General features: G+C 43.1%; 2 protein-coding genes across 3 annotated transcripts; one reads left to right on the forward strand and one right to left on the reverse strand.

The window, feature by feature from the left end:
- Positions 1-1543: 1543 nt before the first annotated feature.
- On the reverse strand, positions 1544-9903 carry e2f1 (E2F transcription factor 1). The gene is made up of 7 exons (XM_072367100.1): positions 8525-9903; positions 8166-8265; positions 5491-5710; positions 4927-5079; positions 4470-4584; positions 4089-4368; positions 1544-3215 (listed from the first exon to the last, which is right to left on the reverse strand). Exons 1-7 carry the CDS (start codon positions 8774-8776, stop codon positions 2974-2976), a joined length of 1362 nt encoding a protein of 453 aa, XP_072223201.1. The 5' UTR covers positions 8777-9903; the 3' UTR covers positions 1544-2973.
- A 572-nt stretch (positions 9904-10475) lies between these two features.
- On the forward strand, positions 10476-17551 carry znf341 (zinc finger protein 341). 2 transcript variants are annotated; one of them, XM_072366688.1, is made up of 16 exons: positions 10476-10515; positions 11242-11352; positions 12066-12256; positions 12561-12710; positions 12822-13127; positions 13208-13391; positions 13724-13814; positions 13890-13980; positions 14090-14279; positions 14421-14677; positions 14824-15032; positions 15596-15692; positions 15799-15931; positions 16101-16212; positions 16364-16434; positions 16661-17551. In XM_072366688.1, the coding sequence occupies exons 2-16, from the start codon at positions 11244-11246 to the stop codon at positions 17215-17217; spliced, it is 2748 nt and encodes a 915-aa protein (XP_072222789.1). In that variant the 5' UTR covers positions 10476-10515; positions 11242-11243; the 3' UTR covers positions 17218-17551. The 2 variants fall into 2 exon arrangements, with proteins under 2 accessions (XP_072222789.1, XP_072222788.1); XM_072366687.1 differs by having other exon boundaries at positions 10482-10525.
- The last annotated feature ends 47 nt before the right edge of the window (positions 17552-17598 follow it).

Consider the following 17598-nt stretch of genomic DNA (forward strand, 5'->3'; position numbering starts at 1 on the left):
GAAAGAAAATGCACATTTTGAAATTAGCATTTTATAGTGTTATAAAGCTGGGATCCAACATCCTTTTCTTTAGAAATCCAATACAGTCCTGACCCATTATTTGTGAAAAACTCCATTTGTCTCATCTCATAATACAAGCATCACACATGCTACAAGTCTCACCGATTCCTACAACTGCAAAAAAGATTTTTTTTTCTTTTTTTTCTTTTTTAAGTTCAAACTGAAGGTGCACATTTTTTTTCAAACAAGTTCCCCCGACAAATCCTGCACAAAACAACCACAAACCGTGCATTCTTTCACCAAAAAAAAAAAAAGCACGCACACAAACAAACAAAGTATTGGTTTGATTACTTATCTGACCTCAGCAAGGCACTGCATTTGTCCTGCAGGGAATCAAAACGTGTCACGAAGTTCACAAAGTGGGCGACAACACGAACCACCCAAGGTTCAGCTGCATCTAAGCTCTAAAGGCAGAGACCGAGACGAAACATTTCAAGCCTCACAGGAGCTTTAAAAATGAGCCTTGTGTTTTGGTAGCTCTCAACAACCAGTTGAAAACGTTTCTGATGTTTCAGGTACATGTTGGACTTGAAGGTTTTAACAGAGCCGATGACACATGAAAACTAAGACAGTAGCTAAGACTCTGAGGAGCCCAAAGGTGACAATAACGCACGCACAACTGGATCAGCAACGTTGCCTGCAACATAAAGAACTTCAAACAGCCATTATGGGAGAATGTCACTAATGAAGAATTCAATCACAAGCGGTCATTTCAAAGAAAATTGAAAATACAATTTACTGTATTGTCTTGATTTGTTTTTCTTTTTCCCCTCAACAGCTTAAGACAGGAAAATAAAGTATGTTGCGTATGAGGAGAATAAAACAATACAAAAATGTGCTAAAACAAGCAGCTAATTTACAAAGAAAATACTTCTTTTCACCACTGAAGGAAAAATATATCAGTTAATAATTTGTAAGGATTTACAAAATTTAGTCCCTTACTCAATAAAAAATAAAATAATGAAAATTGTACCATTTTTTTTTTCTCCATTAGAACCCAGTTTAAATAAATATATCACAAAAAATTACTCTCACACATACACACACATTAAAATCCAACAGTTCAGGAATGCAAATTTGTTAGCTTACATAACTTAAGGGGGGAAAAAAAACAAAAACATTTTGACAGGAACACATGACAGGTTGCAGGACTTTTTCATGCTCCCCCCCCCCAAAAAAAAAACAAAAAAAAAACACAAAGCCATGTAATATCCTGTGAAGATGAAGCCTGATATGAAAACTGCAGAAAAGACAAAAAAAATTAACTGAACATTCAGTGTCAAGATAAGATGAACCATCCTCTCCCCGATAGGTCATTGATTTAAGGCATGAACATTAACTTTCTCAGCTGATTTGAAGTGCATATACCGAACAATAACAAGGACATCTCCCTGCTGAACTCCAAAACTTCCACTTGATCCTTCCTGAAGCCAACACGGCTCTACGAAGCAGAGATGCAGTTATGCTTTAAATTCACCCACGCCCAACGCTTTCAGGAGACTACGAGAGGATGAAAGCTAAATACCTGCTGGGAGCTTCCCCACATGACAGCCGGGTGGCTTTAGGGGCTTCTGTCTTCAGGCATCTCGTGAACAAAATTTAAGATGTAAAATTAAAGAAAAACAACAAACACACCACACCTTTAAATACCTACACCAAACCCATCTAACAACACTCTCACACAGTTTGCATCAAAAACATTAAGACTTTGCTCTGCTCTGGACACCTGAGACTATGGCTAAACGCCTGGTTCACTAATAGAGAACATGATCAGTATTAGTTTTTACCCGCAAGCATAACTGCAGCAGTCGATCGTCACTCGTTTTCCTACACACTCATAAAACATCGTTCGCTTATATACGGTAAGAGTACATTTCTAAAATGGAATTTGAGCACTTCGACATCTTAAAAGACTAAAATGGAAATGTGTAAAAATACGAAAAGTATGCTTGAAAAAAAAAAAAAAACTGATTTAAGCATCTTGTGAGCCTTTCTGTTTCCATTTATTATAACAATGAGGGTTCAGTTCCCCCAATAAAAGGTTCATATAGTCTAAATTAGTTCAAACACACTTGGGTACAGTTTAAGTGGCGGAAGATGACAAACTACTGGAAAACCACCACATGGGAGTCGGTGAGGGCTCGAATGTCACCATCTCTTTAATAGATCGAGACATTACAGGATCCAGTTTTTCAGGATTCCAGTGTTTAAGGGGGGAAAAAACCTTTTGCTTCTGTTCTGTACTAACAATGTGTGCCATCTCTGCGAGAAAAAAGACAAAAAAAGAGGAAAAAATTAGCAAAATGTGTGAAACTGCACCATAACTCCAAGAAACTTTTGGTAAGTCATCCCCAGAATTTGGACGACAATTCAAGCTGGTTTCACCGAGGCAGCTTCAGTCAGACGCTGTGGGGTGCAAACGTTTCTCCTTTTTCAGAAAAACTAAAAAAAAAAAAAACCTTTGAATAAGCAGTCAGAAACCAGGCTTCAGAATCTCGGCATGTGTGTGAATCAGTGCTAAGAAAACCAACCCTAGGAGTCCCAATGCCATACAAGCACACAACACCTCCACTATCCAATTGGATAAAAACATTAACAACATCCAAAACCTCACTTGATACAAAATATCAAAACAACATTCATAAATAATTTAAATAGCTATTCTAAAGCTAAACTCTTGGTCTAAAATTTGAAAATGGCCATAAAGAAGTGCTGAGGATGTACAAATTAGGAAAATTGAGATTTTTTGTGGTCGGGGTGGTATTTTGGGGATCACTGACAATTACTACATACAACACCTTCCCAAAGCTCACACTTCAAGCATTAAGTGTGGCTTTCTGACAAAGATTTGTCCATGAAATATTGGTTCGCAGCATTCCTTTAGACATTGATTTGCTTCCTCTTGTTTTCCGTCTAACCATCCCCCAAAACGTGTGACAAGTCCCCAAAATCACAGTCAAACAATTCACTGATGCCTTCATTGTCCTCAAGTCCAAAGTGGTAATCGTGACTGTGAGGAGGGGACAGGTTGATAAAACTGTCCAATGGGAGAGGAAGGCCCTCTCCATTCAGGAAGTACGAGGACGAAAGTGGTGAGAGGTCAAAGTCAGCAATGTCTCCGAGGCTCGAGAACGGGTCACCTCCCAGGAGTGAGTCTGTCACAGAAAGCAAATGTGAGAAGGTGCAGCGTGAAAACAAGAGCATAACGATGGCATTCAGTGCTTTCACACAACAGTAACCTTTTCAGAGCCCTAATAACATGGTGAGAAGAAAGGCTGACAGTCTGAGTCACTTCAGGCAGCCAGAAGAGACGAGCAGACCTCATGGAACTGCATTGTGCCCAGTTCTGATGAAATCAGTATGTGCACACTAAGCGGTTAAACACATTAACACGACTCTGGAACCATAAATTACAGAAGAAAAAAATAAATAACCACCCGCATAAACAACTGTTAGCTTCTCAGACCTTCAGAGGCAGTGGAGCAGACCAGCAGTGAAGCATCGGGTTTACTGAGCTGATGAGCAAGAGAGGAATAATAACACGGCTTGGATTGGTCACTTACTTCAGCCTTGATAAAAATTAAATAATAATAATAATAATTAAATTTTAAAAAAAAAATTAAAATTTAATTAAAAAAATTAAAATTAAAAAAAGAACGGTGGTCATCTGTGCCGATTTTGTCAAATTACACCGCAGTTTTAAAGTCACCGAGTGCTGCTTATCACAAAGCCTCAATGGGCCGCGTTACAGTCCCTATCTCAGACTTGTGGTGTCAGATAACACAAAAACAGCTCGACTGGGAATCTAAGCTGCACAGCATGTACGTTATATGAGAGCATACAGAGAAGAAGGGAGATATCAAAGCTAAAAATCAAATTAGCCTTTCCACTGCGTCTGTAAGATGTCTTTATTTCCATGTGTTCCAACTGCAGTAGCACTACTATACTATTACTGTATAATAGTACGAGTGCTATGGCTTCTGAGTGATTCGGCTCAACTTACTCAAAATAAAATGCTAAACACTTGCCTGTTTCACCACTTAACAACTGGGATGAGGGTTCCTGCTGGGAGGCTGCTGTCACCGTAGATGATGTGGATGTTGGCGATAAACCAACTTCCTGGGCCGCTGTGTGCGTTTTGGGCTGTGGTTGCTCCGCAGTTTGCGTGGGAGGTGGTACTGGGGACGTGTCAACATTAGTTTTCGAGGGACTGCTGCCTGTGACGGGGCTGCACACACCAGAGCTGTCTTCTGGACAGAGGAAGACGTCGATGGGACCTTGCGTGCTCTTCAGCGACACCTGGTAACTCTGAAACACGCAGACAGATATACCGCACCGTTAGCTGACAGTCGCAGAAATGCGAAAGACACTATTCAAAAGGCTGTAAAGCTCATGTTCAAGGCCTTCACCTCGCTGGGCTCCGAGACTTGCATCTGGGTCTCTGGCGGAGCTCTGATCACCATGACCAGCTGGTCTGGGGAGTCAAATGACTGCCTCAGGTCCTGGCAGCGAACATAACCCAGCGTGATGAACACAGTAATTAAGGAACACAATATCCTTAGAAGATTTCAGTTTACATTTGTTTAATCTGGGCTCGTTTGCAGGGCATGATTCTGAGAGCAGCTGAGGTTTGAGTTTGTTTCTTGAAAGCCTCGAGCACCCTAACAATGTCCCGTCCGCCGCTTCTGCCTCACAGCCCTGTCTGTCGTAATGAGGACTGGACACTAAAGCTTCTGATCAAACTACCATCAGCCATTCTGGCTCCACTGCTGCCGTTCCAGTTACTTTGAATTGATCAATCATAGTTCACGGCTGGACCGATCTAAAGTTACCAATGATGACGCCCGATGCCGGCCAAAAGGATATTTCTGGTTCTGTGGATCCTCTGTGAGCAGCCGCAGCTGTAGGTTGCATTTGGAAATTAGTTCATCCAGCTGCTCCTCAGCCTCTGTGAGGTCACACACCTCCCTCTGCAGCTCCTTATGGCGCGAAACCAGGGTTGCATCAATTCGATTACCGCTGTGGGGTTGTAGGGTAGCATCGCACAGAGACACGAGAACATGGAGTTATTCGTGGGTTCTTTCATTTGAATTTAAATTGAGGTTCTGCTTCCACGCCTACCTTTTAGCAAGATTACACAACAACTAGAGAAAGCTAAATCTTTAGAAAACTTGGCAAAAAAGTGAAGCATGTGCAAAAAAACCTCCAAAAAAACTATGAACTTGATATATATATATATCCAGACCACTTTCTTTAACATTGTCAAAGGGAACTAGCTTTGGCAGAGAAGGTTTGTTCCACGAGGCCTTTTACTTCACACCTGTAACAAGCTGCGTGTTACTTATAAGTGCTGATAAATGCTTTAAGATTTCTCATTTACTGCATTTGTGCTCATTACCTGAGCAATTCTCGTTAATTTTTCGTACTCACAGCCACTGGATGTTGTTTTTGGACTTCTTAGAGATGAGCTGGATTCCCTCCAGTACATTGGTAATATCATAGATGCGTCTCTTCTGGACTTCCAGTACTTGCGAGGCCCAGTTCAGATCCACCACGCCGTCAGCCGACTGAGACAGCAGGTCCAGAAAGCGCTTGGTGGTCAGGTTCAAGGAGGTGTCATACCGTGACTTCTCCGTTGTGTTTCGAGGAACTGGGGGGGGGGCACAAAAAAGGCTTACAAATCCTGCCTATAAACAGACTAAATACCTTTTCCACCTTGAAACATCAATTTGACAGCCACCTCTGAGCTACAAAGCACTGAAAATGGAATGTTTTGATGGAAAACTAGGTTGAACAAAAAGGCAGGTCTGCGAGGTCTTTCAGTGAAAGGCTGATAAAATCTAAAAGTGACCACGTATGCTCCAAAGTTCCATCTTTTTGTAAAAACAGCAAAGTCAAAGTCTATATTTACACAACTGAATTCCCAATATAGATGCTCCTTTTCTTGTATTTTTCAGTTTCTTTTGCCAGACGGGGACCCGTAAATGAAAGTCAGGCCATTGAAGATGGGGAATCATCTGACAAAATCATCATTTAAGTAACTTGAAGACAACATCTGTAAAGTGAATATATTCATATTCATAATCTCCTCCAGAGAGAGTTCGAGGCAGCGGAGTCACACAGTCCACAGCTTCAGACACGCTTTAGTCAAAAGCTCACTTCTCCTCTTATACATGTATACTGGGACAAAGACCCAAGTCAACTGTGCCTGTAACCATGCTGAATGTTGCTTTGTAGTAGTACAAGTACTGAGGAAGCTGTTTAAAGATGTTCAAACAAGCCAGAGTGCTTTTTTTCCAGCTTGCACTAGTAATGAGACAGTTTGGCCAGCCCATTCTCCAATGCTGTCACTTCTGTGGGGAAGTCTGACTAAAGCTGGACTTTACTGGCAAACAGCAGGCACAGAGGGAGCGGTGAAGAAGAAGCGTATCTAAAGGATTCACTGATGGAATGTAGGTTCATGGCCTGGAGGAAACAAATAATCAAAACTCACGAGTGAAAGCTAGAACTGAGCAGAAATTTAGCTAGAACTGAATTTTAGACTACAATGAGACGACAGGCAGTTCACAGAAGCTACTGCTGGAGGTGGGAGGGTGGGTGGGTATGTATGATGGTGGCTTAGTAGGACAAAACATTGAGCTTTTCAATAAATCAGAGCAAGCAGAAACTTAAAGGAATCTTTGCTTTTTATGTCCCGTGTTACTAATAGCCTGAGCATCTCTTGGTTTGCATTTCATTTCATTATCCCCCCCAATTCTTTCCCAGACAACCGTATATAATCACTGCCTTTTATCTAAATAGCCTTGCCCCCCCCCCTAAATCATAAGAAAGAACAATTCCTTCCACTCCTTCATTGGTGTGCAAGTCATTTCCACATCTGAATGATGAGTCCCTCTGCAATGCCATGTGCTTATCTATTGTTTGGAAGGAGATTAAACAACACACGATGCTAATTTTCCCCATCATTTATGTCACAATGCCTCCGTTTTGCCATGGGTGGAGCTATGATGCGTTTCCATGGTGATACTGTGACCCTGAAGCATTTACTGTCCACACTGTTAAGACTATTCATCGTTTATATTGTTCTGACTTTTAACTCGCATGCAGGAAGAAATTAAAGTATCGTTTGTTTGGAGCAGCGATAAACCATCTCAAACAGCAACGTGCCAAGTGAAAGAAAGCTGAAGTGGAGCTACTCTTGACAGAAATCCTAATGGGTGGCGTTTCTAATGTGTTTGAGGTGTCTGTCTCTGTCTTTTCAAACGTTATATCATACTGGTGCCGTATTCTGTCATTAACAGAATGAATAATATGAGTTGTAAAAGGTTTAAATGTCTAATTTTTGACATTGCTTTGATGCACCATCATCAAACACTGCTGCTGTTAAAGGACAATAAAATCTCTTCAAAAGAGAATGAGTTAAGGGCTGCAACTTTTTCAAAGAAACCACAAATCTAAGATGAATTTGGAGTTTAAGCACCTGAAGAACACCATGAAGTCTGATGTTTCCACAGCCTATGGCCAGAGTTATTCATTGCAATGGAGACACAAAGTTGATCCTACTTATTCAAGTTTTTAACAGCACAGACAGATGGTGATAGCTTCAGTCGAGCTCTTCCTCTTTCAGTTCATCGCCGTGGATTCTCTCGTCTTTCTACCAGATGCACCATTGCGGAGCAAAAATAGGCACACGTTGGTTTAATGTGAATCAGCACTCACTGGTACCAAAGTAATTTGGCCGATGCTATTAAAAGTTACAAGTCTGGTGCCCAACTTAAGAGACTCACATGCATGACCACCTAAATCTTCCATCTTTACTTTCCAAATTGAGAACTGCAACAAATGGTCAAAGTCAATATGAGGGGAAAATAATAATACACGGAAAACCAACATGGGCGGCCATTATGTTCCTCACAAATAGTTCTCATTATTTCTCAGAGGAGGACGCCTCCTGGAAACAAAAGATCGTAAGCTGTTGTCTGCACAGGACATCTGTTAGAACAATACTAGTACCAGGGTCCAAGTATGTATGGTTTGGACGGATGGAAATCATTCTCATACACAGCTGATGTGCAACTGCTGTCAATTTTGGGGGGTGTTGATACCTCTGGGGGGAGCAGGTGTAGAAGGTGGTGCTTGGCCCGTGGATGGCCGAGTGGTGCTGACATACTGATGGTCGCTATCCAGGTCCAACTTTCTCTTTACCTGATGAGAAACGTTTGGTTGAAGAAAGAAACACTGTTATACCATAGGTGCAGTATATACTACAAGTTACTAAAATCATGTGACAGAGCTTTGTGTTCAAAAGATGATGGAATAGTAGCAACAGGTGGACACACTTGGAGCCCCTCTGCAACAAACTATAAACACACGAAACTCCTTATGTAACCACTTCCCTTATTGCGGTTTCACTCTCTCGCCTTCATCTCCACCCCTTCCTTCCTCATCTCCCTGGTCTCCTTACCGGAGGTCTTCCCAGAGCCGGTCGTCTCTTGTCCTGGACCCCCACGTCGGCGGGGCCCTGTGGCGTGGCAAACAGCAGGATTTCCCCCGTGCTGGTCGGGGCAGCGGCAGGGTGGAGTCCCTCATTGCTGGGGCTGGTGATGATAACTATCTGGTGCTCGTTGCCCAAGTCAATACTCCCAGAGTTAAGCAAAGTCTCAAAGTCTGCCAACAGATCCTCAGATGTCTGCCCTGTTATCAGAGTCTCTGACATTGCACTGTGTCACAGCTGCTCCTTCGGTGGACTGCGGGTGTGCTGAGGGGGCACAAACTAAGATGCTGAAGTTTGAAAGACTATCAGCACCTACTTGCATTTGCTGTACTCTGTGAATTCATGGAGCATATCTGAAATGTCTTGAAGGTTTGCTTGAAAGAGTTCAGTGGCCAATGGAACATTTTCCCAGGTGTATCTGCCCTACTTGCTGCTTAAAAAAAAGAAATACAAGAAACAATACAACTCTAATCTAAGTAATAACTATTGCAGGCGACGTGGCTAAATCAATTTTAAACTGACAGTGGGACAGCTAGGCAGGGTGTTGTGCCAAACAGGAAATTTGGCAAGTGAAAGAAGATGGCTAAATGCACACTACCTCAGCGCCTTTAGGTTCAACCACTGAAATGTTATCGAAGAAAGGGTCACAAATCAGCCGGGGGGATAATAAACACAAGAAATTCTCAAGCTAGCAAGGGAGGAAGCTCGTCTTTTGTTTTCGTGTCTCCTGTCAGTAGAGAATGGCCGAGGCCTGGCCACACTGCCCTCAACCCAGCTAACGAGCTAGCTTATGGCTCGCCAACAAAGACTCGTACAAGTTCACAAACAAACTCGTTCAGCCGCGAAACTAGCAACTCACAACTGTAAAACAATATAGTTCCTCTCTACACTGAAGAAAAGGCTTCATTAAGAGGCTATAGAAACTTTATAGTAGCTTATAGAAGTACGCTATCAAAATAAAATATCCACGAGGCACAAGCCATCGCCGCAACTCAGAAGCATCTTTGAGAATATTTCTGTGAAAGCGACCGTTAGTCCTGAGGAAAGTACGGTGATAAAGTTGAATGTGGATATATAGGACAAATTAGCATGTTAGCTTTAGTGATTAGCCGTCGTTCTTCTGTCCCCTCGTTTTGTTGGGGCACGCAGGAAGCAGTCCGACAAAACTGGAAATACGGGGAAACAAAACGGTCGAAATACACGCGCATGCTTTAAAACAGGAGCCGATGGTCTTCTGGTCGCTCACCACGGGCGATGTCCATTTCTGATAATGTCGCTCCGACTCCGTTATCGGCCGTTATTGTTGTTATTGTCCCAGCTGATCTAAACAAGCCTCAGACGGTTTTCGCGCGAAATCTTTTTTGCCGCGAAACTGGCACGTGTGAAAATACGAGGGTTGCCATTGGTCAAAAAGCTGCGCTTTCCGCGGGGCGGGATCGACGGTCGCTGATTGGTGTAAACAGCTGTCTGTCAGACAACCGAGCACAGATGAATCGATCCCATGGCGCATTCTTGTATCACGGAAAAAACATAACCAAGACAACGTTAGTTTAGTTAACTTGTCTAAAATTAATAGAATCATTAGTTTGATCTTGCGCAACCCATTTCACATTTTAAAAACTCTGATTTATCACCAGGATCATCATAGATGCTGATCTATTTTTTGGGGGGTATAGTTTTGCCAAAAACTCTATACCCCCCAAAAAAACAAGCATCTTACATTATCTTATTGCGGATGCTATTTGAAGCAGGGGATTTCTCATCCATCACGCTTTGGGGTTTACGATTAAAAAAAATACATTAAAAAAACAACAACAATTATTTTAAGTGTTCTCATCGACTACATTTGAGTTGTGGGGAATTTACGTACGTTGCGAATTTACCTGAAGAGGCTAGCCTCTACTAATCGAGCGCCTACCGCGCAGCAGGAGAGCTACAAGATGGCGCAGGCAATATTTGAGGTGCTTGAAGGTAGAAATATTTTTTTAATCGCTCATCTACCAACGCAATTAAATATTAGGGGGATTTTTGAAAAACAACATATTGTAGGCTCATTCAGAAATGCAGAAAAACTATTTCAACATCATTTATACGCGTCCTTAAAAAAAACCCATAGATGGGACAGTGGGTTTGTATGTAAACAAACTACCTGATTGAGTACTGTGCAAACATCTGGGGCACCTCATTGTTGAAAACGTTTTTATTGTCGTTCATTCACGTAGTAAAATGTTTTTTTTATTCAAAATTAATGTATACATTTTTTGACGGAGGTGCTTTTCATGATACCTGGTTGTAATTATTTTACAACATGGGAATTGACTAACATCAGGCTTGATCTTTAATATATTACATAACATATTACACCCGTAATTGTGGTTAATAAGTGGCTGAAGATACGTAAACCCAGAAAGCTGCTTGTCTTGCAAACGCAGCTTTTCCTTTCAGATCGAGTGAAGCATTTTTAACAAGCTTTAACAAGGGTTTCTACACTGTTCTCTTTTTAAAAAATGATTTCTTTCTCTATATTGCCTAACCCCAGAGAAGCTTTATCAATACCTCTTCATGTTTACAGACTGCAATTTTAACAGTTATTGACTCCCCAGAATTAGGGACTTCTCTGGAGCATGTGGCTTATTGCATTGTTACCTCATTCTCCTCTTCTTCTTCTTCTTCATCATCCTCCTTAGGTATGGACAACCAGACGGTGTTGGCGGTCCAGTCTCTTCTGGATGGCCAGGGGGGAGTTCCTGACCCAAACAACCAAAATGTCTCTACGACACCTGCTATTCAGTCTATGGGTATATGACATCAAATACAGTATGCAACAGCAGCAACATAGGCTTCTTTGAACTTGTTTTATCCTTAAAAAGGGCATTTTTAGCTTAGATCCCATGATCCTAATCTTGTTACATGACCACACTCAATGCACATGTCATGTATGGCAGGATGTGAAATGGCAACTTGCAATGTGGTTTTTATTTATTTTTTTATTCAAATTCATTCAAATACCTAAAAGTTGCCATAAATATGGTTACTGGTGGTGTACGTTTATACCAAAGAAATTTCCAAATTCCTTTGTGATTTCTCATGAGCAGCATGTACTATTATTCCTTATTGTAACAAGAGAAAATAGGAAAAGCTGCTCCTTATTTGTGCTTGTGCCACATAACAAAACACTACATTAAATTAGGACACAACACTTAAGAAATAACTGTAAATTACTGCGGTGGAATTGTCTGTAAAGATCCTGTATTCGCTCTTGTAGCCCATCTGAAGCCAAAAACAATGTGAGCTTCGCTGGGTTATTTTTGCACGTTCTGAGGTGTTGCTTTGAGAAATCTTTGTTGAAAGTTGTAAAAGCATGATCACATTTTCCATGCCAAAATAATTTTCTGTCATAAGACCTGCATGCTCCAATGCTAGCGGCTAAATCCAAGCTAAAGTTGGGTGATGTGACAGCAGCAGCTTCGGGCACAAGTGCCTTAAACTTCCATGTCGGTCCTTCCTGCAGACGACGAAGACGTGTTCCTGTGTGGGAAATGTAAGAAACAGTTCAATTCTCTACCAGGCTTCATGACGCATAAGAGAGAGCAGTGTCAGTCTGGTGCTCCCTCCCTCTCTACGGTGTCCCTGGCCTCCACCAATGCATACGCACCTGTGCCATCAATCAGCTCTGTACCACAAACTCCTGCTAACAGACAGGTGAGCACATAGGAAGTTTTTTTTGTGTGTGTGTGGGGGGGGTTTAAACAGTTTTGGATGTTTTTGTTTTTTTTATGTGCATCAATGTGTATTTGAGAAACATGAAAAGCATACAGTAAAAGCAAATCTAACATGATTGATTTGCTATTAGAAACTTTGTATGAGGAAAGCGGTGCAATCAGGACCATAAGGATGACAAATGTTTTTTTAGTAAGAGGAAGGTGTTGCTGCAACCTCTTTGAAGGATTAACTCTGCAAATAAAACTCACATTTTTTTGTGTGTCGCTCCCTAATTGCGCATCAGGTGTCCACCTACATCACAGTCCCTCCTTCCCCTTTGACACACACTCTGGTGCAAGGCAACGTGTTGGTCAGCGATGATGTTCTCATGTCAGCCATCTCAGCCTTCACCTCCATCGACCAGCCCATGGCTGCCATGCAGACACCTATACAGGTAAAGCAACAAGGGACAACCTCATGCAGTACATGCCTTTCTCTTATGTCACTTTCATATGTCCTAACCATTAAAAGCAACACGTTCCTGCTGTATTTGCCTTTGTTACAGAGTAACCTGAGCATGCACACTGCAGGAGTATCATATCTTCAACACCACCACCACCACCACCACCACCATCAGCAGCAGCAGCAGCAGCAGTCCTCCCACCCCCTGCCCTCTGCCCAGACACCAGCCCACCCACTGCCAGCAGGACAGCCCACCCAGCAGCCGCTCTCTTCACAAGTCCCAGCGAGCCACAGCAACTCAGTGGTGCAAGTTTACAGCACAATGCCCCATATGGCAGGAGGTGGTGGTGGTGGTGGCGGTGGTGCAGAAATCCACACTTTAGGTCTACAGGCTTTTCATCCTGTCCAAGTGAGTGAAGCCAGCTCGCATCACTGAGGTAAATCTGCGATACGACTTTTCATTTCAACGCCCGTGTGTTTCTCCCGCAGGTGCCCAGTCAGTGTGTGGAGAGCCAGTCTTTCACGAGCCCCCCCGTCTACAGTCCCGGGAAGCAGGGCACCAAAACAAAGACCTGCAGCACCACCAACAGCATGACAGAGCTCGGTGACTTTGAAAAGGTCATCATTCCCAAGCAACCAAGGAGCAGCAAAAAAAGTGCAGATGGAGCTGCAGGTGAGAAGAAAGAAGAGCTTAGCTCATCGTTAGTGCTGGCAGCTGGCTCAAGAGACAACTATTCACTTGGGTCCAGCCTCTACTACTCATGCCCAGCTCAAAGCAATGCACTCGTGGTTTGTCATACATAACTGACAGTAATGTGTTAGCTTTACAAAGCAAATTCCACTTTAAAACAATTTGGAGGAAAGCTTAATTGGAAAAAATGCAATAACTTAGATCAGTCGTTATGAAGGATCCTTTTTAAAATTTGGAAGCGAAAGTCAGAAGTTGATGAGACTGCACAGGTGACATGGCCGTATATATATCAAATGATTTTGCCCCCCCAACAGAGCAGCTGAAGGGAAAAGGTCAGAAGCTGAAGTGTAATTTCTGTGACAAAATCTTCTCCAAAAACTTTGATCTTCAGCAGCACATCAGAAGGTGAGTCACGGTACCAATCGAAAAACAGATATCTGTTCAGAGGGCAGTTATTTAGAACGCTTTTATCTCATGCAGCCACACAGGAGAGAAACCATTTCAGTGTATTGTCTGTGGCCGAGCCTTCGCCCAAAAGTCCAATGTGAAGAAACACATGCAGACTCACAAGGTTAGTAGTCATACGTCTATCACTTTATATATATATATATATATCTATATATATAATGTTTTGGATGGAGTATACCAACAACAACTTAGCAGTTATCTTCACCTTTAAGGTGTGGCCCATGAATGTGGCCAGCACAGTGTCCCGACTGCCAGTCACAGTGAAGATGGTGCCAGTGTCATCCAGTGAGGAAGAAGGGGGCGGGGAGCAGCAGCAGCAGCAGCAAGGTGAAAGGGATGAGGAGGGGCCACAGCAGCACAGCAGTCAGCAAACCCATGCAGAACAAGAGTCGGCACAAACAGGTGATAAAAATGGAGTGGAAGTGGAAAAGTCTGTCTTTTGGCTTATAGGTCACTGCTAATCCCAGTTGTGAAAAATGCTCAAGGCTACTGGTCCAGCATCAGATTCACATCTCTCACAGTATACTCAATGCTGGATTACAGAGACAGCAGAGGGGCTGGAGGAGAGTTTGACAGAGGGACAAACCGACCCAGTGCCCAGCCAAGGAGAAGAAGTGCAAAGTGGGCACCCTCAGGTCCAGATGCAGGTGCAGGTACCGTCCAACCAGAACCAGCAGTGTCAAGCTCAGACCAAACAGATCGTCGTGATAGACAGCTCCTACCAGTGCCAGTTCTGCGCGAGCAAGTTCAAGACTTACTTCCAGCTCAAGTCCCACCTGACCCAGCACAAAGGGGAGCAGGTGAGTGGGTAAAAAAAAAAGGAAAAAAAGACTCGGAGTGTGATTTTAGAACAAATAGAGGATAATCGCTACAGGAGTGGGCAATAAGGTGTGGAGAACATAGCATCAAGCACATCGAGACTGATTGCATATCTTCCCTCCTGCAGGTTTATAAGTGTGTGTTAAAGTCCTGCTCCCAGACCTTCCAGAAGCTGGATCAGTTTCTAGAACACATCCGGACGCACCAGGAGCAGCTGACATACCGCTGCCACCTGTGCAGCAAGGTGTTCCCCTCACTGTTTGAGCTGGGAGTCCACCAGTACTCCCACTGCTTCTGCCCACAGCAGAGCACACGCAAGGAGACAACCGTCTACAGGTGAGCTCAACCTCACTTACATTTTAACTGCAACTTCGCCGAAAGGACCTCGGTGTGTTTAAACCGAAACAGAGACACAAGTGGTTGAAACTGCAGGAGAAAGTCACTGTTATTGATTAAAGGGTTTGTGCCCATATAATGCATCTGCCGCATGACTTTTCTGAAAGTCCAAAACTTTTAAACTTTCTAGAAGGACAAGAATTGGAAATGGAACACCGAGGCTCTCTACAAGAAGGGACAGAACAGATTGTACTTCTTAAGGCACTTCAATGTCTGTGCCAAAAGGCTGCATATCTTTTTCAAAGTCTGCGGTGGAGAGTGCCATCTGCTTTCCAGCCATCTGCCGGGGCAGCAGCATCAGAACCAGTGACTCGAAGAAGTTGAACAAACTAAAAAACGAAAGCTGGACCTGTACTGCTGACTGCCCTGGAGCTCATCATGCAAAGAGGAATGCTGCACAAGTTGATGAACATAATAGATAATACCGTCCTCTACGGGTTTCTTTTGAGCATACTTCAGAATTATTTCTCCACCTCTTGTTTTTTTTTTGCTTTTCCTTCCAGATGTGTGAAATGTCAGAGCAGATATTCAACCCAGGAGGCTCTGGAACAACATCTACTGACTGCCTCACACAGTTTTCCTTGCCCTCACTGCCAAAAGGTGCGTTCCACCCCCGATGTCGCACCTTTTTACCGGCATGTCGCAGCAGTCCAATGTTTTTTGATTCAGAGTCTGATAAGATCTCCCGTTATCTGCCCTTTTTCAGGTTTTCCCGTGCGAGAGATACTTCAGACGTCATCTTCCCACTCATGGCGTAGGAGGAAGGTTCAAGTGTCAGATCTGCAAGAAGGCCTTCAAGACAGAGCACTACCTCAAACTGCACACTCGTATTCACTCAGGTGTGAAAGCTTCTCGCGAGGCGGTTTTTCACGTCAAAACTTCATCCAAGTCACTTGACAAATCCGCGTTGCCTTTGTTTCGCATAGAAGACAGGTGTGGGTGGAAACCCTTACTGTGTACAGCAGGAATCAAAGAGAAGGTGTGACCTCGATGCCCATTTGTTTCTAGGTGAAAAGCCATACAAGTGTTCCCTCTGTGAGGCCACGTTCAACAGGAAGGACAAAGTCAAGCGACACATGCTCATCCACGAACCCTTTAAGAAATACAAGTGTCCCTTCAGGTGAGTTTCTGAAGTAATATAAAGAGCTCTTGGGTCACTCTGAAATCCCTCATTATTTAATGTTTTTAATCATTTTTCTTACACTAATTCGATTCTGTTTTCTTCTCAGTTGATGAATTAATCAATGCCCAATTTCTTGTTTTCACATCAGGACACATGTAGGCTGCACCAAAGAATTCAACAGACCCGACAAACTCAAGGCACACATCCTTTCCCATTCTGGTGAGCGAATAACACCGAACTGGGATCATATTGTTATGATGTTCTGTTAAATTGTGGCATTAATTATTTCCCACATCATTTACTTATTGAGCAGCCAGTCTGTGAACAGACTATCTAAATCCATATTCATGTTCTAGCGAGGTGTGGTTATAAGGCATTGGTGTGGAAGTGTTGCTTAATTTGATGCATATTTTCACTAATTCTTATCAACTCTGCTCTCCTCAAGGTATCAAACCCTACAAGTGTCTATTTTGTCAGAAGACGTTCAGTCGCAGGGCTCATATGCTCGAGCATCAGCAGTCTCACACGGACAACTACCGCTTCAGGTGCTCCACCTGCAACAAAGGATTCACCAGACAGAGCTATTACAGAGATCATAAATGTCCCGCAGCAGGAGCGGAGGGAGGGACGGAGGAGGAGGAGGCAGAGGGAGACGAAGATGCAGGGGTGCCGGTGGCCGAGGAAAAGGACGGAGAGGATGACGGGAGAGGAGGCAGGATCACTAGAAAATCAAAAAGGGCACGGACTGGGGGAGATGACACAGAGGAGGAGGACTGCTCAGAGGACAGCCAACACCAAGAGGATGCACGAAGGGAGGAGGAGGGAGAAGAGAGCAGGAGTGACGACGGCTGTCGGGCCGCCATCGTCAACGCTGAAGAGCAGATGGAAAGAGAGGAGGAGGAGGAAGAGGAGGAGGATCACGATGGGGTGGATAATGGTGGCGAAGCACTGGCACAGATTCAGAGTAATGACCAAACTGGTTTGCAACAGCCTCGTTTATAGTCTATGTACAAACTGTAGAAACGTTTCCTGGATGTGCCCCAATTAACAAGCTCTACATCTGATTTCAAGTGGGAAAACAAATCGGGCAAATCTAGGAAATAATTTCAAATTTTGTTTTAAATTAAAACGTTATTTATATTTTTCACTTTTTTTTTTTAAACTTCTTTAGCTGTAAAAGAAATGTTGTGGGAGATGTTTTTCCTAGTTGGATCCATATTGCTAAGATAACCTGCGGAACTTTTGCCACTTTCTCGTCCGTAAACTTTGAGAGTTCAACCACAGCCGTTCATTTAAAAACGTCACCATGCCAATTTAAATTAAATTATTACAAGTTCACGCATGTCTCAGACGAGTATTTGTGTTCATTTAAACTTGCATTTT

This window comes from Leuresthes tenuis, unplaced genomic scaffold (genome assembly GCF_036924035.1).
Source record: "Leuresthes tenuis unplaced genomic scaffold, fLeuTen1.0.hap1 SCAF_16, whole genome shotgun sequence".
In the NCBI taxonomy this organism is placed as follows: domain Eukaryota; kingdom Metazoa; phylum Chordata; class Actinopteri; order Atheriniformes; family Atherinopsidae; genus Leuresthes; species Leuresthes tenuis.